Source organism: Panulirus ornatus, chromosome 1 (genome assembly GCF_036320965.1).
Source record: "Panulirus ornatus isolate Po-2019 chromosome 1, ASM3632096v1, whole genome shotgun sequence".
NCBI classification, from domain to species: Eukaryota; Metazoa; Arthropoda; class Malacostraca; order Decapoda; family Palinuridae; genus Panulirus; species Panulirus ornatus.
The window spans coordinates 78,584,979-78,608,212 of NC_092224.1; the positions used below are offsets into that span (position 1 = coordinate 78,584,979).

At 41.3% G+C, this 23,234-nt stretch overlaps 1 protein-coding gene across 4 annotated transcripts in view; it reads left to right on the forward strand.

Moving 5' to 3' along the window:
• Uba1 (ubiquitin-like activating enzyme 1) overlaps window positions 1-23,234 on the forward strand; it is a 136,377-nt gene that overhangs the window by 99,163 nt on the left and 13,980 nt on the right. For all 4 annotated transcript variants that reach the window (XM_071664364.1, XM_071664366.1, XM_071664365.1 and 1 more), the window contains exons 4-6: window positions 8,071-8,255; window positions 8,534-8,656; window positions 17,489-19,516. In XM_071664364.1, coding sequence (XP_071520465.1) covers window positions 8,071-8,255; window positions 8,534-8,656; window positions 17,489-19,516 — 2,336 coding nt within the window. The remainder of the gene's footprint in view (window positions 1-8,070; window positions 8,256-8,533; window positions 8,657-17,488; window positions 19,517-23,234) is intronic.

Consider the following 23,234-nt stretch of genomic DNA (forward strand, 5'->3'; position numbering starts at 1 on the left):
CACCTCACCATGAGTCATACATACATTAAATAACCTTACCAACCAGTCAACAATACAGTCACCCCCTTTTTAATAAATTACTTAATAAATACTTAAAGGCACAAGGGGAAGAGGCAGACAGCATATGTGGTAAAACATAGGGAAAATGCTAGACATACTGTATACTCATCCCTCTCTCCAGAACTCTTACTCTTTCTTCCCTAACTACCCCATCCATAAGCAGTTAAACAACCATGGTGACATCACTTACCCCTGCCACAGATTGACCTTCATTGGGAACCAGTCAATCTCCTCTCTTTGTACTCGTACATATGCCTTACTACCCCATCCATACATAAGCAGTTAAAAAACCATGGAGACATCACTTACCCCTTCCACAGATTGACCTTCATTGGGAACCATTCACTCTCTTTCTACTTGTACATATGCCTTACACCCTTCATTAAAACTTCTCTGCTTCCAGCAGCTTACTTCCCACACCAGATACTCTTAAGACCTTCCACATGGCATCTCTTATCAACTTATCATATCCCTTCTCCAGATTCATAAATGCTTCATACAAATCCATCTGTTTTTCTAAGTATTTCGTACACAGTCTTCAAAGTAAACACTTGATCCACACATCCAATCTGATGATCTGTACATGCCTTTACCCTCTCAGTCAATACCCTCCCATACAATTTTCCAGGAATACTAAAAATCTTATGCCTAAGTACTTTGAACACACCTTTATCCCCTTTGCTTTTGTACAATGGCACTATGCATGCATTCCGCTTATCCCAATCCTCAGGCACTTCACCATGATCCATACATACATTGAATATCCTTACCAACCAATTAACAACACAGTCACCCCCTTCCTTAACAAATTCAGATGCAGTACTATTCAAACCTGCCGCCTTGAGAAATTTTGTCTTCCACAAGGCTTTCACCACCTCTTCTCTCCACCAAGCCACTCTTCCTGACTCTCACTTAGCACACCACTGCAACCAGTACACCCTACACCTGCCACTCTGTCATCAAACACATTCAACAAACCTTTAGAATACTCACTCCATCTTTACTTCACTTCATCAAAACCTGTTTACACTTTCCACTTTTCCCCCTTCGTTGATGTTCCCATTTGTTCTCTTGTCTTACACACATACACACATTATTTACCTCCTTCCAAATCATCTTTTTATTCTCCATAAAATTTGATGATACTCTCTCACACCAACTCTCATTTGACCTGCCACTTTATCTTATACATTTTCCAGTCATTTGCACTCCTTCCTTGCAAGTATCATCCAAACACCTGTCTGTTCTCTTTCACTAACATCTTTGCTTCTTCATCTCACCATTTGCTACCTTTTCTAATCTGCCCAGCTCCCACCTTTCTTGTGCCACATGCATCTTTTGCACACACCATCAGTGCTTCCCTAAATTCATCCCATTCCTCACGCCATCACTGCTTCCCAAAATTCATCCCATTCCTCACCCACTCCTCTTACATCACTTACTCTCACCTTTTGCCATTGTACACTCGATCTCTCCTGGTACTTCCTCACGTGGCTCCTTTCCAAGTTCACTTACTCTCACCACTCTCTTCTCCCTGACATTCTCTCTTTCTTGAAAACCTCTACAAATCTTCACCTTCGCTTCCACAAGAGTGATCCAACATCCCACATTAGCATTCAAAAGTCTCGCTTTTACACTCATATCAGTTAACACATATACTTGTGTATATCTCTCTTATACCAGGTATTCCCAATCACCAGCCTTTTTTCAGCACATGAATCCACAAGCTTTTCACCATTTCCATTCATAACACTGAATACCCCATATACACCAGTTGTACCCTCAACTGCCACATTACTCACCTTCGCATTTGAATCACCCATCACCGATACCCAGTCTCATGCACCAAAACTGCTGACACACTCACTCAGCTGCTTCCAAAACACTTGCCTCTCGAGGTCTTTTTTCCTATGACCAGGTGCATATGCACCAGTAATCACCATCTCTCTCCACCCACTTTCAGTTTTACCCTCATCATTCTAGAATTTACTTAATTACACTTATCGCACACTTCTGCAACTCCTGCTTCAGGAGTAGCGCTACTCCTTCCTTTCCTCTTGTCCCCTGCCGAACCCCTGACTTTACTCCAAACTCCCAGGACCTTTCTAAACCATTCTTCCCCTTTACCCTTGAGCTTTGTTTTGCTCAGAGCCAGAACACCCAGGTTTGTTTCTTTCCCCAAACATACTACCTATCTATCCTTTCTTTTCATCTTGGTTACACTCCAATCTGAGCCATTGAGGAGGATGAGGACTCGCCACTTGACTCCTCCTCCTGTTTCCTGCTGAAAATTTTATGTTCAAGGACAATATGAGGTGTGAGATGGTTTGATCGAGTCAGTAATGAAAGGGTAAGAGAGATGTATGGAAATAAAGAGTGTGTTTGAGAGAGCAGAAAATAGTATGTTGAAATGATTTGGACATATGGAGAGAATGAGTGAGGAAGGGTTGATGAAAAGGTTATATGTGTCAGAGGTGGAGAAATTAAGGAGAGACAGGAGACCAGTTGGAGGTAAAAGGATGGAGTGAAAAAGATTTTGGGTGATCAGGGTCTGAACATACAGGAGGATGAAAGGCTTGCAAGGAATAGAGTGAATTGGAACAATGTGGTATACCGGGGTCAATGTTTTGTCAGTGAACTGAACCAGGGCATGTGAAGCATCTGGGGTAAACCATGGAAAGGTCTGTTGGGCTTGGGTGTTGATAGGAAGCTGTGGTTTCGTTGCATTACACGATAGTGAGAGACTGAAAATGAATGAATGTAACCTTTTTTTTTTTGTCTGTTTTCTTGGTGCTACCTCACTGAAACGGGGTAGCAATGCTGTTTCCTGTGGGGTGGGGTAGCGCCAGGAATGGATGAAGGCAAGCAAGTATGAATATGTACATGTGTATGTATGTATATATCTGCATACGTGTATGGCTATGCTCTGTATATGTGCGTGTATGGGCATTTCTGTATATATATATATATATATATATATATATATATATATATATATATATATATATATATATATATATATATATATATTTTTTTTTTTTGTCGCTGTCTCCCACGTTTGCGAGGTAGTGCAAGGAAACAGACGAAAGAAATGGCCCAACCCACCCCCATACACATGTATATACATACGTCCACACATGCAAATATACATACCTACACAGCTTTCCATGGTTTACCCCAGATGCTTCACATGCCTTGATTCAATCCACTGACAGCACGTCAACCCCGGTATACCACATCCCTCCAATTCACTCTATTCCTTGCCCTCCTTTCACCCTCCTGCATGTTCAGGCCCCGATCACACAAAATCTTTTTCACTCCATCCTTCCACCCCCAATTTGGTCTCCCTCTTCTCCTCGTTCCCTCCACCTCCGACACATATATTCTCTTGGTCAATCTTTCCTCACTCATTCTCTCCATGTGCCCGAACCATTTCAAAACACCCTCTTCTGCTCTCTCAACCACGCTCTTTTTATTTCCACACATCTCTCTTACCCTTACGTTACTTACTCGATCAAACCACCTCACACCACACATTGTCCTCAAACATCTCATTTCCAGCACATCCATCCTCCTGCGCACAACTCTATCCATAGCCCACGCCTCGCAACCATACAACATTGTTGGAACCACTATTCCTTCAAACATACCCATTTTTGCTTTCCGAGATAATGTTCTCGACTTCCACACATTCCTCAAGGCCCCCAGAATTTTCGCCCCCTCCCCCACCCTATGATCCACTTCCACTTCCATGGTTCCATCCGCTGCCAGATCCACTCCCAGATATCTAAAACACTTCACTTCCTCCAGTTTTTCTCCATTCAAACTCACCTCCCAATTGACTTGACCCTCAACCCTACTGTACCTAATAACCTTGCTCTTATTCACATTTACTCTTAACTTTCTTCTTTCACACACTTTACCAAACTCAGTCACCAGCTTCTGCAGTTTCTCACATGAATCAGCCACCAGCGCTGTATCATCAGCGAACAACAACTTGACTCACTTCCCAAGCTCTCTCATCCCCAACAGACTTCATACTTGCCCCTCTTTCCAAAACTCTTGCATTCACCTCCCTAACAACCCCATCCATAAACAAATTAAACAACCATGGAGACATCACACACCCCAGCCGCAAACCTACATTCACTGAGAACCAATCACTTTCCTCTCTTCCTACACGTACACATGCCTTACATCCTCGATAAAAACTTTTCACTGCTTCTAACAACTTTCCTCCCACACCATATATTCTTAATACCTTCCACAGAGCATCTCTATCAACTCTATCATATGCCTTCTCCAGATCCATAAATGCTACATACAAATCCATTTGCTTTTCTAAGTATTTCTCACATACATTCTTCAAAGCAAACACCTGATCCACACATCCTCTACCACTTCTGAAACCACACTGCTCTTCCCCAATCTGATGCTCTGTACATGCCTTCACCCTCTCAATCAATACCCTCCCATATAATTTACCAGGAATACTCAACAAACTTATACCTCTGTAATTTGAGCACTCACTCTTATCCCCTTTGCCTTTGTACAATGGCGGTATGCGTGGGCACTATGCACGCATACCGCCAATCCTCAGGCACCTCACCGTGAGTCATACATACATTAAATAACCTTACTAATCAGTCAACAATACAGTCACCCCCTTTTTTAATAAATTCCACTGCAATACCATCCAAACCTGCTGCCTTGCCGGCTTTCATCTTCCGCAAAGCTTTTACTACCTCTTCTCTGTTTACCAAATCATTTTCCCTAACCCTCTCACTTTGCACACCACCTCGACCAAAACACCCTATATCTGCCACTCTATCATCAAACACATTCAACAAACCTTCAAAATACTCACTCCATCTCCTTCTCACATCACCACTACTTGTTATCACCTCCCCATTTGCGCCCTTCACTGAAGTTCCCATTTGCTCCCTTGTCTTACGCACTTTATTTACCTCCTTCCAGAACATCTTTTTATTCTCCCTAAAATTTAATGATACTCTCTCACCCCAACTCTCATTTGCCCTTTTTTTCACCTCTTGCACCTTTCTCTTGACCTCCTGTCTCTTTCTTTTATACATCTCCCACTCAATTGCACCTTTTCCCTGCAAAAATCGTCCAAATGCCTCTCTCTTCTCTTTCACTAATACTCTTACTTCTTCATCCCACCACTCACTACCCTTTCTAATCAACCCACCTCCCACTCTTCTCATGCCACAAGCATCTTTTGCGCAATCCATCACTGATTCCCTAAATACATCCCATTCCTCCCCCACTCCCCTTACTTCCATTGTTCTCACCTTTTTCCATTCTGTACTCAGTCTCTCCTGGTACTTCCTCACACAAGTCTCCTTCCGAAGCTCACTTACTCTCACCACCCTCTTCACCCCAACATTCACTCTTCTTTTCTGAAAACCCATACAAATCTTCACCTTAGCCTCCACAAGATAATGATCAGACATCCCTCCAGTTACACCTCTCAGCACATTAACATCCAAAAGTCTCTCTTTCGCGCGCCTGTCAATTAACACGTAATCCAGTAACGCTCTCTGGCCATCTCTCCTACTTACATAAGTATACTTATGTATATCTCTCTTTTTAAACCAGGTATTCCCAATCATCAGTCCTTTTTCAGCACATAAATCTACAAGCTCTTCACCATTTCCATTTACAACACTGAACACCCCATGTATACCAATTATTCCCTCAACTGCCACATTACTCACCTTTGCATTCAAATCACCCATCACTATAACCCGATCTCGTGCATCAAAACCACTAACACACTCATTCAGCTGCTCCCAAAACACTTGCCTCTCATGATCTTTCTTCTCATGCCCAGGTGCATATGCACCAATAATCACCCATCTCTCTCCATCAACTTTCAGTTTTACCCATATTGATCGAGAATTTACTTTCTTACATTCTATCACATACTCCCACAACTCCTGTTTCAGGAGTATTGCTACTCCTTCCCTTGCTCTTGTCCTCTCACTAACCCCTGACTTTACTCCCAAGACATTCCCAAACCACTCTTCCCCTTTACCCTTGAGCTTCGTTTCACTCAGAGCCAAAACATCCAGGTTCCTTTCCTCAAACATACTACCTATCTCTCCTTTTTTCACATCTTGGTTACATCCACACACATTTAGGCACCCCAATCTGAGCCTTCGAGGAGGATGAGCACTCCCCGCGTGACTCCTTCTTCTGTTTCCCGTTTTAGAAAGTTAAAAAAAAAAAATACAAGGAGGGGAGGATTTCTGGTCCCCCGCTCCCGTCCCCTCTAGTCGCTTACTACGACACGCGAGGAATGCGTGGGAAGTATTCTTTCACCCCTATCCCCAGGGATAATATACATATATATATATATACACATACACACACATACACATACATACGCACATATACACACACACACACACATACATATATATACATATGAAAAATGTAAGAAACAGTTTAGAAAACTGAAACTTCTAGCTTGAAATGAAATTAAAAAAATGACTGTCACATAATGGTTCAACCTCTGGCTATGGAAAAAGGAAATGTATAATTTATTTACACAAACGTCAATAGTAGTTCTCATCAATTTAACCACTGTATCAATAAGATTCAATGTCTAAGCTACATTTTTCCAATTTCACTATTTTCTTGTCAAAGCATCATGTATGAAAACTAACACTCCAGTAACACAACTATAAACATTTACTTCCCCTTTAAAAAAGTTCTGGGGAAGGCTGTCTCGATACACTGCGGGACACTCTACCACCTGGCGAGGTTTGTGTTGCAATGGTTCTTGATTCACAAACGTAGTAGCATCACTGGTGGGCCAAGGTAGTTCCGTTGGCGAAGAGGAGCTCATGAAACATATCGGAAAGCATGCTACTGCAGGCAGGAGTGAAGGCTGATGCAAACTGGTATCGCTCTGAATGATGTGATGGGGACGAGATGATCCTCTGACTCACGTCCTGAGGGCCGCAGCTGTGGTATCCTCGGGGCCCAATCTGGTATGTGTAGTCGACGGAGTCCTCCAGTGTACATACACCTGGCCACGTTTGTCACCTCATGGGCACAAACCTTGTGACTAACCCATGATGGGCATCTCCACATGTTGAAGCCTACGTAACGAAGCCTCCAGGCATGTTGATCTCTCACACCTGGCCGTCCCGGGGTCGTCTGTCCTTAGACATCCTCCTGCACACATATATATATATATATTTTTTTTTCATACTATTCGCCATTTCCCGCGATAGCGAGGTAGCGTTAAGAACAGAGGACTGGGCCTTTGAGGGAATACCCTCACATGGCCCCCTTCTCTGTTCCTTCTTTTGGGGGGGGAAAAAAAAAAAAAAAAAAAAAGGTAGCGTTAAGAACAGAGGACTGGGCCTTAGAGGGAATATCCTCACCTGGCCCCCTTCTCTGTTCCTTCTTTTGGAAAATTAAAAAAAAAAAAAAAAGAACGAGAGGGGAGGATTTCCAGCCACCCGCTCCCTCCCCTTTTAGTCACCTTCTACGACACGCAGGGAATACTTGGGAAGTATTCTTTCTCCCCTATCCCCAGGGATATATATATATATATATATATATATGTGTGGATGGGCCATTCTTCGTCTGTTTCCTGTTACTGCTTCGCTGATGTGGGAAACAGCAATATAGTATAATAAATAGATGAATTATGTTTTTTGATTGTTAAGTTTTATTCAGTTTTTTGTATGAAGTGAATGCTTATGAATTTTTTTGAAGATTTTTTTCATAGTGATTGGATTACATAGTTGCAAGCAAGTGATAGCACTGTGGAAATATGTGAGAAAGTATTGTTCTCAAAATTCTATATGTGACACGTCCCACTCTCGTAGCCAAATTGATTGAGAACATATTTAATGCAGATGGCTTACATAGATTTAAGAGGTTGTATGATAGTAGAAAGTGTCAAAAGATGGGGCCCATTAGCATGAAACTCCCTCCTGTACAGTAAAAAAAATATATAATTTTTTCCAGATTCTACATTGGATGAGCAGCTTCGAGTCTCATCGTATTGCCATGCCAATAATGTAGCTGTCATTGTGGCCTCGACAAAGGGCTTGTTTGGTCAAATATTCTGTGATTTTGGTGAGAACTTTGAGATAGTAGACACCAATGGTGAAAATCCTGTGTCTGCCATGGTTGCTGGCATAACCAAAGAGGTAAGATGCATTTCAGTATGTAGATAGTATATGGCTATTAATTGTTTATAATAAAGTCATTTTATCCCATAAATTTTTGTTTTTCAGTATAGTATTGTTTGGAGTCACTTATGCAACTGATATACCTCTTGGCCAAAGAAGATGCTGTAGGGTATTCTACATGTTTCCATTAAGAATTGGTATTACTGATTTTTCTGTGGATGATATTGCTAATGTTGCCAATAGCTTCTGTTTTTACTGTCAAACTAGTTGGGTCAAACATGCTTACTTTTGCTTAGGAAAGCAGTGTAGTCACCTGTCTAGATGAATCCCGACATGGACTTGAAGATGGGGATTATGTCACATTTTCTGAAGTGCAAGGAATGACTGAACTAAATGGTTGCAAGCCTCTCAAGATAAAGGTGAGTTTAGAACAATATTTAGATCTGCTGGCTTAGAAAAAGGTAAGTTTCTTGCAATATTCAAATCTGCTTATTTAGAATTGATAATTGTAGCTTGTCAAGGTACTAAAGAGTAGGGAAAGTAATGAAAAAATTCTTTGTTGGAAAGAGTCAATGAATTTGAATAAGATGGTAAATGACAGGGAATTTTACCTTGAAGAATATATTGAAATAATTGCAAGTTGTTTTAGTGATGTAAAATTTCACATGGAGTACCATTTACAGCTTTTGATTGGTTACTAAGCGGTTTTATCCGTTTGCAGTTTTCCTTTACAATTTCCATAAGACAACCAGCCTCAGCATCATAACATGTATGTGTTAGATCTGGGCATTTTAAGAGTTTCAGGGGTGTACAGTTTATTATTTATATATTATCAAAGTGGTCATGTGCCTAACAGCTGTGCTCTAATTAGAGGCAGTAATTGTTTTAATCAAAGGAGATGGAGTAAGTGTTGAATGTTAAATGATAGGATGGTAAATGTAAAGTGTTTGGGATTGGAAGTATGCATAGCAAGACAATTGCAGCATGTGGTTTGGTGAAAGGAGAAGAGGTGGTGAGAACCCTGCTGAAGATGAAGTGTGGCAAGCAGCTGGAGTGGATGAGATTGCAGTTGAGTTTCTCACTTGTGAAAAATACTTAGACAAGGATTTGTATGTGGCATTTATGGCGCTGGAGAAAGTGTATGACAGGTTTTATAAGTAAAAATGTTTTGTAGATGTTATGAACATAAGGTATGGGAGAAAAGCTATTAGAGGTGAGAATTTTTTTGGGGAAGAGAATCATTATGTGAGAAGGAAGAGAGAAGAGTGAGTGGTTTCAAGTAAAGGTGGGACCTTGGCAAGGGTATATGATGTCACCATGCCTGTTTAATCTGTTTATGAATGGGATGGTGAAGGAAAGTATCTATGAGGGTCTTGGAGAGTTAGGAATTGAGGGGCTTAGGAGATAAATCGGTTGCTGTTTGTTCAAGACATGGATATGGTGGCACACATGAGGGTGGAACTGTAGTGTAGGAGCTGGTGTCTGAGTTTAGGTGTGTGTGAGAGAGGGGAAAGACAAGAGTTGATGTGGCCCCCCCAGATAAAAAAAATTTTTCCCATTTTCCACTTGTTCACTTTTTTCTGTGTTAGCATGTTAGCACCAGGAACAGATAGAGAAATGACCCAATTCATTCACATCCACTGTCTACTCATTATGTATGATACACAGAAACCACAGTATGATATCCATAACCAAGCACCACAGTCCTTACCATGGTTTTCCCAATCACTTCACATGACCTGGTTAAGTCCGTTGACAGCATACCACATGGCTCCAGTTCACTCTATCCCAATCACACTTTATACCCTCCTGTGTGCTCAGGCCCTGAGCACTGTGAGGAACCTTTTTCACCTCCTCCTTCCATCTCCAGTTTGGTCTGTCTTCTTTGTATCCCCTCCTCTCATATTGCATATTCCCTATTTGTCAATATCATGTCAGTCATTCTTTTCATTCAAACCATTTCAGCACACCCTCTTCAGCTCTGTCAACCATGCTTTTCTTATTACCACACTTAGTTACCCTGTCATTTCTTCTGTAATCAACCTTCCTCACACCATGTATTGTCCTCAGACATTTTATTTCATAAGCATTCATCCTCTTTCACACATTATTGTGTAGAGCCCATGCCTCTCATCTATATAACACTGTTGGGACTTCACTACATTCAGACATGCGCATCTTCACCCTCTCACTCAACCCAAGGAATCGCTTCAGCTCCCAAGGTTCCATTCACTGCTATGTCAACTCCCAGGTATCTAAAATACTTTTCCTTCAAATAATCTTCATTGAGACTCTTACCCCAACTAACCTCTTTGTCTCTCTCCACTGCTAAACCTTTACCCTTGCCTCTTCACATTTACTTTCATCTCCTTTCACATTCCTAAACTAAGAAACTAACTTCTTAAGTTCCTCATTAGAATCTTCCACCAGCACTATATCATCAGCAAACAATAACAGGCTCACCTTCTAAGTCTCTCCACCTCTGACAGACTTCAGACCTGCTCCTTTCTTTAAAGCCCTTGTATTCACCTCCCTCACCACACCATTCAAAAATTGATTAAACGACCATCATGACAATACACCACTGCTGCACACCCATTCTAACCTAAACCCACTCACCTTCCCCCTTCCTACTTGTACACATGCAAGCATACACACTGCTTTTAATGGCATTCCTTCCACATGATATTCCAGAAAGGATCTTTGTCAGTCCATCCTATATTTTCTTCAGATCAATAAATGCCACATACAAATATTTCTGTTTCTTTAGGAATTTCTCACAGACATTCTTTAAAGTAAGCACCTGCTACTGAAACCACATCGTTCTTCCCCAGTCTGATGTGTGAAAGCCATTACCCTTCTATTCACCACTCTTACATACAGTTTATCAGGTAAAGTCAGACAACGAATTACTTAAACCCATTTGTTTCAGACAATAAAGCAAATGGATGAAAAATTCTGAACAAAGCTCACAGCTATCTTCATATACGTATCCCTGCATTCCTTATATGAAAATGAATGGAGCTACCAGTGAAACTATTCCTGTCACTAATCATAACCTCATGTTGTTGCAGTTTACAGCCCTATCCTCAACAGGAAAGGTATTCTGTTTGAAATCCATCACACCCTGGGTGAAAAGTATTTTTGATTTGTCTGCACACCCAATAAACTTAACCCTCAGTAATTCAAACTCTCACCATTGTCCCCTTTGCCATTATGCAGTGGCACTCTACAAGCATGCTGCTAATGTTCAGGCACCTCACCACGATCAATAAAAATCCTTATTAATTAAACAGCATTTGCGTAAGACAAGGGAGCAAATGGGAACTTCAGCGAAGGGCGTAAATGGGGAGGTGATAACAAGTAGCGGTGATGTGAGAAGGAGATGGAATGAGTATTTTGAAGGTTTGTTGAATGTGTCTGATGACAGAGTGGCAGATATAGGGTGTTTTGGTCGAGGTGGTGTGCAAAGTGAGAGGGTTAGGGAAAATGATTTGGTAAACAGAGAAGAGGTAGTAAAAGCTTTGCGGAAGATGAAAGCCGGCAAGGCAGCAGGTTTGGATGGTATTGCAGTGGAATTTATTAAAAAAGGGGGTGACTGTATTGTTGACTGGTTGGTAAGGTTATTTAATGTATGTATGACTCATGGTGAGGTGCCTGAGGATTGGCGGAATGCGTGCATAGTGCCATTGTACAAAGGCAAAGGGGATAAGAGTGAGTGCTCAAATTACAGAGGTATAAGTTTGTTGAGTATTCCTGGTAAATTATATGGGAGGGTATTGATTGAGAGGGTGAAGGCATGTACAGAGCATCAGATTGGGGAAGAGCAGTGCGGTTTCAGAAGTGGTAGAGGATGTGTGGATCAGGTGTTTGCTTTGAAGAATGTATGTGAGAAATACTTAGAAAAGCAAATGGATTTGTATGTAGCATTTATGGATCTGGAGAAGGCATATGATAGAGTTGATAGAGATGCTCTGTGGAAGGTATTAAGAATATATGGTGTTGGAGGCAAGTTGTTAGAAGCAGTGAAAAGTTTTTATCGAGGATGTAAGGCATGTGTACGTGTAGGAAGAGAGGAAAGTGATTGGTTCTCAGTGAATGTAGGTTTGCGGCAGGGGTGTGTGATGTCTCCATGGTTGTTTAATTTGTTTATGGATGGGGTTGTAAGGGAGGTAAATGCAAGAGTCCTGGAAAGAGGGGCAAGTATGAAGTCTGTTGGGGATGAGAGAGCTTGGGAAGTGAGTCAGTTGTTGTTCGCTGATGATACAGCGCTGGTGGCTGATTCATGTGAGAAACTGCAGAAGCTGGTGACTGAGTTTGGTAAAGTGTGTGGAAAAAGAAATTTGAGAGTAAATGTGAATAAGAGCAAGGTTATTAGGTACAGTAGGGGTGAGGGTCAAGTCAATTGGGAGGTGAGTTTGAATGGAGAAAAACTGGAGGAAGTGAAGTGTTTTAGATATCTGGGAGTGGATCTGTCAGCGGATGGAACCATGGAAGCGGAAGTGGATCATAGGGTGGGGGAGGGGGCGAAAATTTTGGGAGCCTTGAAAAATGTGTGGAAGTCGAGAACATTATCTCGGAAAGCAAAAATGGGTATGTTTGAGGGAATAGTGGTTCCAACAATGTTGTATGGTTGCGAGGCGTGGGCTATGGATAGAGATGTGCGCAGGAGGATGGATGTGCTGGAAATGAGATGTTTGAGGACAATGTGTGGTGTGAGGTGGTTTGATCGAGTAAGTAACGTAAGGGTAAGAGAGATGTGTGGAAATAAAAAGAGCGTGGTTGAGAGAGCAGAAGAGGGTGTTTTGAAATGGTTTGGGCACATGGAGAGAATGAGTGAGGAGAGATTGACCAAGAGGATATATGTGTCGGAGGTGGAGGGAACGAGGAGAAGAGGGAGACCAAATTGGAGGTGGAAAGATGGAGTGAAAAAGATTTTGTGTGATCGGGGCCTGAACATGCAGGAGGGTGAAAGGAGGGCAAGGAATAGAGTGAATTGGAGTCATGTGGTATACAGGGGTTGACGTGCTGTCAGTGGATTGAATCAAGGCATGTGAAGCGTCTGGGGTAAACCATGGAAAGCTGTGTAGGTATGTATATTTGCGTGTGTGGACGTGTGTATGTACATGTGTATGGGGGGGGGGGGTTGGGCCATTTCTTTCGTCTGTTTCCTTGCGCTACCTCGCAAACGCGGGAGACAGCGACAAAGTATAAAAAAAAAAAAAAAAAAAAAAATTAAACAGCAACAACATTTACCCCGTCTTTTTACAAATTCAACTGCAGTGCCTTCTACTCACGTGGCCCTGCCACATTTCATCTTTTGCATATCTTTCACCATCTCTTTTCTTCACTCTAAACCGCTTACCACGATACTCTCACTTTGCATACCTCACTGACCCATCTACAACCTTATCATACACATTCAACAAGCCTTCGAAATACTCTTTCCATCTTCTCTTCACCTCATTTCTGTTGTTTACCACATCCCCATTTGTTTTCTTGTTTTTCTCTCTATTGATCACCTTCCAAAATATTTTTTCATTCATCCTGAAGTATGTTGATGCTCACTCCAGTTCTCATTTGTCCTCTTTTTCAGCCTCTGCTGCTTCCTTTTGCCCTACTGCCACTTTTTCTATAATCTTGCAATTACTTATCCAAACATTTTTTCATTCTCTCTGAAGTATGTTGATACTCACTCAGCCCAGTTCTCACTTGCCTTCCTTTTTAGCCCCTGCTCCTTCCTCTTGCCCTCCCACTGCTTTTTCTGTACATCTCCCAGTCACTTTCCTTCTATCTTAGTCATGCCCATTAGCCTCTTTTTTTCTTCTTCTTTCACTGGCCACTTCATCCCCCCACAGCTTAGTACTCTTTCTCATATACCCACCTCCCACTTTCAATATTTCACGCACTTCACTCACCATGGTAGTGCAGCTTCCCTGAATACCTCAAACACTCCCTAAGCTTTGTTTACTTTCACCTTGTGTCATTCTACACTCAGTCTCTCCTATCACCTTGTGCCATTCTAGCCTCTTTTTCCAAGTTCAATCACTTTTGCTACCCTCTTTCATATTTCCTCTTTTTTGAAAACTTCTTCTATGTTCACCCTTAACTTCACCAGGTAATGATCAGACACCCCACCTGCTGCCCTTCTCAGCACATTCACATCTAAGTCTCTCTTCTGCAAGCCTGTCAGTTAGTTCTTAATCCAGTTATATCCACTTACCATCTTTCCAACACCACTTATACTTCTGTTTGTTCCACTTTTATTTAAGCCCGTTATTCCCATTCACTAGTCATTTTTCAGCACACAACTCCACAAGCTGTTTATTATTTCCATTCACATTATTGAACACCCTATGTTCCCCTTATGATACCCTCAACTACCATATTGCCACTTTTGCAGTTAGATCACCCACAAGATAAATTCCATTCTCATTTACTTCAGGCACTCCCCATATATCAGTTATCTTCCAGTTTCATCACATCCCACCTTTCCTTTTTCATCACCCATTACAACCACCATCCTGGCATATTCATTCAGTTTGTTTCTCTCAAAACACTTGCCTCTTCGTCATATTCAAGTGGCCAGGCATATAAACACAAATAGTCACCCACCTGTCGTAATCCTTTTTTACTTATACCTACATTAGTTTAGGCTTACATCCTCTTGGTCTTTCACACTTTCCCATTATTCCTTCAGCAGAAGTGCTACCCGTTCCTTAGCTCTTGCCCTTGTACTAAATCCTAAGCTACCCTTTAGAAGATCCCAAACTATTTAGCTGTTAAATTTGAAGAGTGCATTGCATTCCCTGTAAAAAATGTGCATTTCTACATTGAGGTCAAGATATCTAGACTGTAGTTTTATAGCTAATGGGACCCATATCATGTTTTATTTTGTGGATTTGGTCAAAAAAAGGCCAAAAGAAAGGTTATTTTTATTATACTTTGTCGCTGTCTCCCACGTTAGCAAGGTAGTGCAAGGAGACAGACAAAAGAATGGCCCAACCCACCCACATAGACATGTATATACATACACGTCCACACACGCACATATACATCTCATCGTATACATATATATACACACACAGACATACATGTATATACACATGTATATAATTCATACTGTCTGCCCTTATTCATTCCCTTTGCCACCCCGCCACACATGAAATGGCAACCCCTTCCCCCCGCATGTGTGCAAGGTAGCGCTAGGAAAAGACAACAAAGGCCACATTTGCTCACACTCAGTCTCTAGCTGTCATGTATAATGCACCGAAACCACAGCTCCCTTTCCACATCCAGGCCCCACAAAACTTTCCATAGTTTTCCCCAGACGCTTCACATGCCCCGGTTCAATCCATTGACAGCACATTGACCCTGGTATACCGCATTGTTCCAATTCACTCTATTCCTTGCACACCTTTCACCCTCTTGTATATTCAGGCCCTGATCGCTCAAAATCTTCTTCACTCCATCATTCCACCTCCAATTTGGTCTCCCACTTCTCCTCGTTCCCTCCACCTCTGACACATATATCTTGTTTGTCAATCTTACCTCACTCATTCCCTCCATGTGACCACACCATTTCAAAACACCCTCTTCTGCTCTCTCAACCACACTCTTTTTATTACCACACATCTCTCTTACCGTTTCATTACTTACTCGATCAAACCACCTCACACCTCATATTGTCCTCAAACATCTCATTTCCAACACATCCACCCTCCTCTGCACAACTCTATCTATAGCCCACGCCTCACAACCATATAACATTGTTATATTATTCTTTCAAACATACCCATTTTTGCTTTTCAAGATAAAGTTCTCAACTTCCACACATTTTTCAACAATCCCAGAACTTTCACCCCCTCCCCCACCCTATGATTCACTTCTGCTTCCATGGTTCCATCCGCTGCCAAATCCACTCCCAGATATCTAAAACACTTCACTTCCTCCAGTTTTTCTCCATTCAAACTTACCTTGCTCATATTCACATTTACTCTCAGCTTTCTTCTTTCACACACTTTACCAAACTTGGTCACCAACTTCTGCAGTTTCTCATCCGAATCAGCCACCAGCGCTGTATCATCAGCAAACAACAACTGACTCGCTTCCCAAGCTCTCTCATCCACAACAGACTGCATACTAGCCCCTCTTTCCAAAACTCATGCATTCTCCTCCCTAACAACCCATCCATAAACAAATTAAACAACCATGGAGACATCACGCACCCCTGCCGCAAACTAACATTCACTGAGAACCAATCACTTTCCTCTCCTCCTACTTGTGCACATGCCCTACATCCTTGATAAAAACTTTTCACTGCTTCTAACAGCTTGCCTCCCACTCCATATATTCTTAATACCTTTCACAGAGCATCTCTATCAACTCTGTCATATACCTTTTCCAGATCCATAAATACCACATACAAATCCATTTGCTTTTCCAAGTATTTCTCACTATCAACTCTATCATATGCCTTCTCCAGATCCATAAATGCCACATACAAATCCATTTGCTTTTCCAAATATTTCTCGCATACATTCTTCAAAGCAAACTTCTGATCCACACATCCTCTACCACTTCTGAAACCACACTGCTCTTCCCCAATCTGATGCTCTGCATATTCCTTCACCCTCTCAATCAATACCCTCTCATATAATTTCCCAGGAATACTCAACAAACCTATAGCTCTGTAATTTGAACACTCGCTTTTATCCCCTTTGCCTTTGTACAATGGTACTATACAAGCATTCTGCCAGTCCTCAGGCACCTCACCATGAGTCATACATACATTAAATAACCTTACCAACCAGTCATTAATACAGTCACCCCCTTTTTTAATAAATTCCACTGTAATACCATCCAAATCCGCTGCCTTGCCGGCTTTCATCTTCCGCAAAGCTTTTACTACCTCTTCTCCATTTACCAAATCATTCTCCCTAACCCTCTCACTTTGCACACCACCTCAACCAAAACACCCCACATCTGCCGCTCTATCATCAAACACATTCAACAACCCTTCAAAATTCTCACTCCATCTCCCCCTCACATCACCACCACCTATCACCTCCCCACCAGCCCCCTTCACTGATGTTCCCATTTGTTCCCTTGTCTTACGCACTTTGTTTACCTCCTTCCAGAACATCTTTTTATTCTCCCTAAAATTTAATGTGACCCATGTCTTATTTTGTGGATTTGGTCAAAAAAGGCCAAAAGAAAGGTATTTAACTCTAAGTTTTACTCTTCAACAGGTCCTGGGCCCATTCACTTTTAGCGTAGGAGATACTTCTCAGCACTCTGACTACATTCGTGGAGGAATTGTTACTCAGGTGAAGATGCCCAAGAAAGTTAGTTTCAAGTCTTTGGAAGAGTCCATGAAGACACCAGAGTTTGTGATGACAGACTTTGCCAAATTTGACCGTCCTGGTATACTCCACATAACATTCCAGACCCTGCATGCTTATGTGAAGCAGAAAGGGTCACCACCTAGGCCATGGAGTGAAGATGATGCCCTTGCTTTTCTCAGTATGTTTAAGAAGGTGAATTCTGCTAACCCAGCTAAGGTGGAGGACTTTGATGAAGAGCTGATAAAGCAATTTGCTAAGATTGCTGCAGGTAGTGTTGTGCCTATTGATGCTGTCATAGGTAGTATAGTAGCTCAGGAGGTGATGAAGGCATGTTCTGGGAAATTTACCCCTATTAAACAGTGGCTGTATTTTGATGCTCTTGAGTGCCTTCCTGAAGATGTCTCTACTGTTACTGAAGCCTTGTGTAGTCCAACTGGTGACAGGTATGATAGCCAAATTGCAGTTTTTGGCAGAGAATTCCAGAAAAAGATAGGCAGTCAAAAGTACTTTGTGGTTGGTGCTGGTGCGATTGGGTGTGAACTGTTGAAGAACTTAAGCATGTTGGGACTTGGGGCAGGTGAAGAAGGCCAAATTGTAGTCACTGACATGGATCTGATAGAGAAGAGCAACCTCAATAGGCAGTTCCTTTTCCGTCCATGGGATGTCCAAAAAGCCAAGTCAGACACAGCTGCTGCAGCCATAAAGAAAATGAATCCAGGTGTTAACATCATTGCTCATCAGAACAGAGTTGGTCCTGAAACTGAAAGTGTATATGATGACAGTTTCTTTGAACCTCTAGATGGTGTTGCAAATGCCCTAGATAATGTGGAGGCACGTTTGTACATGGACAGACGTTGTGTATACTACCGCAAGCCTTTGTTGGAATCAGGTACTTTGGGTACAAAAGGTAATGTTCAGGTTGTGGTACCACACATCACAGAATCTTATGGTTCATCACAAGACCCACCAGAAAAGTCCATTCCCATCTGTACTCTCAAGAATTTTCCAAATGCTATTGAACACACCCTCCAGTGGGCACGAGATATGTTTGAAGGAGAATTCCGACAAGCAGCTGAAAATGCAGCTCAGTATCTTCAGGATCCTAAGTTTATGGAAAGAGCCTTAAAGCTGCCAGGATCCCAACCTATTGAGACATTGGACAGTGTTAAGCGTGCTTTGGTAGATGACCGACCCCAGTCATTTGATAATTGTATACTGTGGGCTCGAAAACATTTTGCTGAACAATTTCATAATCAGATTGTACAGTTGCTTCATAATTTCCCTAAAGACCAAACCACTTCTAGTGGGGAGCCCTTCTGGTCAGGGCCTAAGAGATGTCCTCATCCAGTCGTATTTGATTTCAATAATGAGTTGCATCTGGATTATATTGCTGCTGCTGCTAACTTAAAAGCAGAGGTGTACGGGCTTGCTCAGGTGCATGATCGTCAATATGTTGCTGATGTTGTTAGCAGAATTCATATTCCCGAGTTTGTTCCAAAATCAGGAGTTAAGATTGCTGTCACAGATGCTGAAGCAGAGGCTCAGAGTAACCAAGTAGATAGTGAGCGACTTTCGGACCTTCAGGAAGCTATCCCACCTGCATCCAGTTTTGGTACACTCAGATTAACCCCTCTAGAATTTGAAAAAGATGATGACACCAATTTCCACATGGACTTCATTGTGGCAGCATCTAATCTGCGTGCGGAGAACTACAACATTACCCCTGCCGATCGCCACAAGAGCAAGTTGATTGCAGGCAAAATCATCCCTGCCATTGCCACCACCACAGGATTGGTCTCTGGCCTGGTGTGTCTAGAGATGCTCAAACTAGTTCAGGGACACAGAAAACTGGAGAGATTCAAGAATGGCTTTGTTAATCTAGCTCTTCCATTCTTTGGTTTCTCTGAACCAATCCCAGCTCCAACAAATAAGGTGAGTCATATTTTGTATGTCCTATGGTTCAGTGACATTATTTGGTATGTTTCTAGCATGATGATACAAGAAGATTTGGTTGTATTGGTAGGGATAAGTTTTGTGTCCTCTGTGAAGACTTATCAGAGTGAAGATTTTATTTAATTTTTCCAATATGAAAAGTATGTTTTAATTGTATTTTGTGTATCATCTGTTATTCAGAGAGGTGAACTTTTGAAGATCCCTATCAAGACACCAAACTAATATACTACATTAAAGTTCAATTTTTGATTGTCACTTCTAGAATTGCTGGGTTTCTGCTTGGCACAGGCCATTGTCAAACTGATCTCCCATCCTCTTTGTAATAACTAGAATACTGTTTTTAAATACTTTAAAAAAAAAGAATTGAGTGCTTATTTATTGATGGGTGGCAGATATAGGATGTTTAGGATAGGAGGAGGTATGCAAAGAGAGATTCATGGCAGATGGTTTTGGTGAAAATAGAAGAGGTAGTGAAGGTCTTGTGTTTGATGAAATATGGCAAGAAAGCTAGAGTGAATAGTACAGTGTATTGCATTTGAATTGCTTTAGAAAGGATGACTTTATTGTTGATTGGTTTGGATTTTTCAGTGTATGGATGGATTTAGTTGAGATGCTAGGGGATTCGCAGAATGCATATTTAATGTCACTGTAAAAAGGCAAACGGTGCAAAGGTGATTGTTTGAATTACTAAGTCATGATATTGGTAAGTGTACCTGGTAAGTTATACGGAAGAATGGTGATTGAGAGGGTAGTGTCAATCTCAAAATATCAGACTAGAGAGGAACATTGTAGTTTCATTATGTGAATCAGTTGTTTGCTTTGGAGAATATGTGAGAAATACTTTAAAACTAGGATTTGCATATGGCTTTTGAATCTCTCTCTCTCTCTCTCTCTCTCTCTCTCTCTCTCTCTCTCTCTCTCTCTCTCTCTCTCTCTCTCTCATATATGCCAGGATTAGACCAAGGAAAAGGCTCATTCATTCACATCCAATCTCTAGCTGTCATGTGTAATGCACCAAAGCCAGAGACCTCTCCATGGTTTACATCATCCGATTCATATTCCATAGGTGAATCCATTGATAGCCTGTTTCCCTCCAGTATACTACATCACTTGTGAAATAGGAATCTAATATTATTTCCTTTTGATGAGGGCATATGAAGCTACTATAGGAAAGGTCTCCAGGACCTAGTTATGGATAGGGGCTGTGGTTTCATTGCATTACATAAGACAGCTAGGGAATGGATGTGAATGAGTGAGGCCTTTTTTCATGTTCCTGATTCTTCTTGATACAGTGAGAAATGGTACACAACCATGAAAAAAATCATTATAAAGTGCATGACAAATGCATCTGGTATGTCTTTTCATAATTTTGCTATTCATGTCGGAGTACTTTACTGGTGTTCTTTAACATAGATAATGAAATACTGGTGAGTACAGTAGGTAATTTTCAGAATTTTTTGTAATTTTTTTACTTTTATTTTATGGCCCATAAGACTCACTTTTTTCCTTAAAATGCCTTAAGATATCATGCTGTGAACAATAAGCAGAAGGTATTATTTTAGGTATGTATCATATGTGTGTGTGTATGTGGTCCCAAGACAATTTCACAACGTGCACTAGCTCTACTGTTGAGCAAGCTTTTCATATACTTCATTAAACCAAGACTAGGATATGCTTCAGAGGTTTCTTTGCTGTACCAAATGAAGCATAAACAAATTATGAGAAGCACAAGAGGAGGGCAGGAAAGGTTTTCCTTTAACCTATCATTTAAAATGTACATTTTGGTTACACTGGTCCCATCTATTGGGTATACCTGTGCGTGTGAGAGTTGGTACTTCATGTTTTCCTAATTGAGCATCATTTCCAAATTTTTGTCTGTACCGATGGCAAATAATACATCACCATTTATTATTTCGGTCTTAAAATTATTTTTGATAGGAAAATCATACTAAAAGAAAGTATTCCACTTGCTGTCTTTATCCATATTGCCCAAAAGGATGGAAGGTTGAAAAGAGAATGAAACTTTTGTTTAACAAAGTTTGATCATAGTATCCAGCTGGTCTTTTTAAAAACTAGCATTACTTGTATAGGATCAGTTTAGAACTTATATTACTGAGGCAGTGAAATAAGAGTTGAAGATCTGAAAACACAGTGGTAATTGTGGGTGGTCTGACAAGTCGGCTTTAACCTCTAGATGTCTCCTTGAATTAACCTTTTAAAGGATTCATTAGAGAGGAGTGGAGCAAGTGGATTGCATCTTTGAACCATGATTTGACCCTAGCAGGATGAACAGATAGGCCCACTACAGTAGTGTGATATATTGTGATTTATTATAATGATTTTTTGTGCTGTGGACCCCAGCACTACTCTCATTTTTTATTCTAACATAAGCTGTCATGTGATGAGAGTTCCACTTGTCTTGGGATGCAGATGCAGTGCATTCCTTGCTGGTTGCCTTGTCAATTCTCTGCTAGCATTCAAAGAGTAAGGATGGAACATTTGCCACTCAAATATTTCTACGCTTCTGCCCATTATACCTAAGTGTTCAGTAAGCATCATACTGCAAATGAGCCTATTCAAGATACTGAATAAACTTGCGTGTGGTTCTAGCAGTTCTGCAGATGCTTGCTGTTATGGCATTAATGAGAGTTGCATATGCACCATAAAGAATAGAAATGAATCCATCAGGAAAGCCGTTTCTCAGCCATTAAATTTGAAATGGTATTGCATCTCAAGACGTGTGTGAAGATGGAGGATGCTCTTCCATTTAACTCACTAACTTCTACAGAAAATATTCTCCATACCCTAAAAATTCAAGAATTTCAAGATTGATGGAAAGATTTTTCATTGAAATATTGAAGATTATGATTATAGAATGCAGAAAAAAATAGTTGTAAGTTTGTGAGAAACTGCAGAAGCTGGTGACTGAGTTTGGTAAAGTGTGTGAAAGAAGAAAGTTAAGAGTAAATGTGAATAAGAGCAAGGTTATTAGGTACAGTAGGGTTGAGGGTCAAGTCAATTGGGAGGTGAGTTTGAATGGAGAAAAACTGGAGGAAGTGAAGTGTTTTAGATATCGGGGAGTGGATCTGGCAGCGGATGGAAACATGGAAGCGGAAGTGGATCATAGGGTGGGGGAGGGGGCGAAAATTCTGGGAGCCTTGAAGAATGTGTGGAAGTCGAGAACATTATCTCGGAAAGCAAAAATGGGTATGTTTGAAGGAATAGTGGTTCCAACAATGTTGTATGGTTGCGAGGCGTGGGCTATGGATAGAGTTGTGCGCAGGAGGATGGATGTGCTGGAAATGAGATATTTGAGGACAATGTGTGGTGTGAGGTGGTTTGATCGAGTAAGTAATGTAAGGGTAAGAGAGATGTGTGGAAATAAAAAGAGCGTGGTTGAGAGAGCAGAAGAGGGTGTTTTGAAATGGTTTGGGCACATGGAGAGAATGAGTGAGGAAAGATTGACCAAGAGGATATATGTGTCGGAGGTGGAGGGAACGAGGAGAAGAGGGAGACCAAATTGGAGGTGGAAAGATGGAGTGAAAAAGATTTTGTGTGATCGGGGCCTGAACATGCAGGAGGGTGAAAGGAGGGCAAGGAATAGAGTGAATTGGAGCGATGTGGTATACTGGGGTTGATGTGCTGTCAGTGGATTGAATCGGGGCATGTGAAGCGTCTGGGGTAAACCATGGAAAGC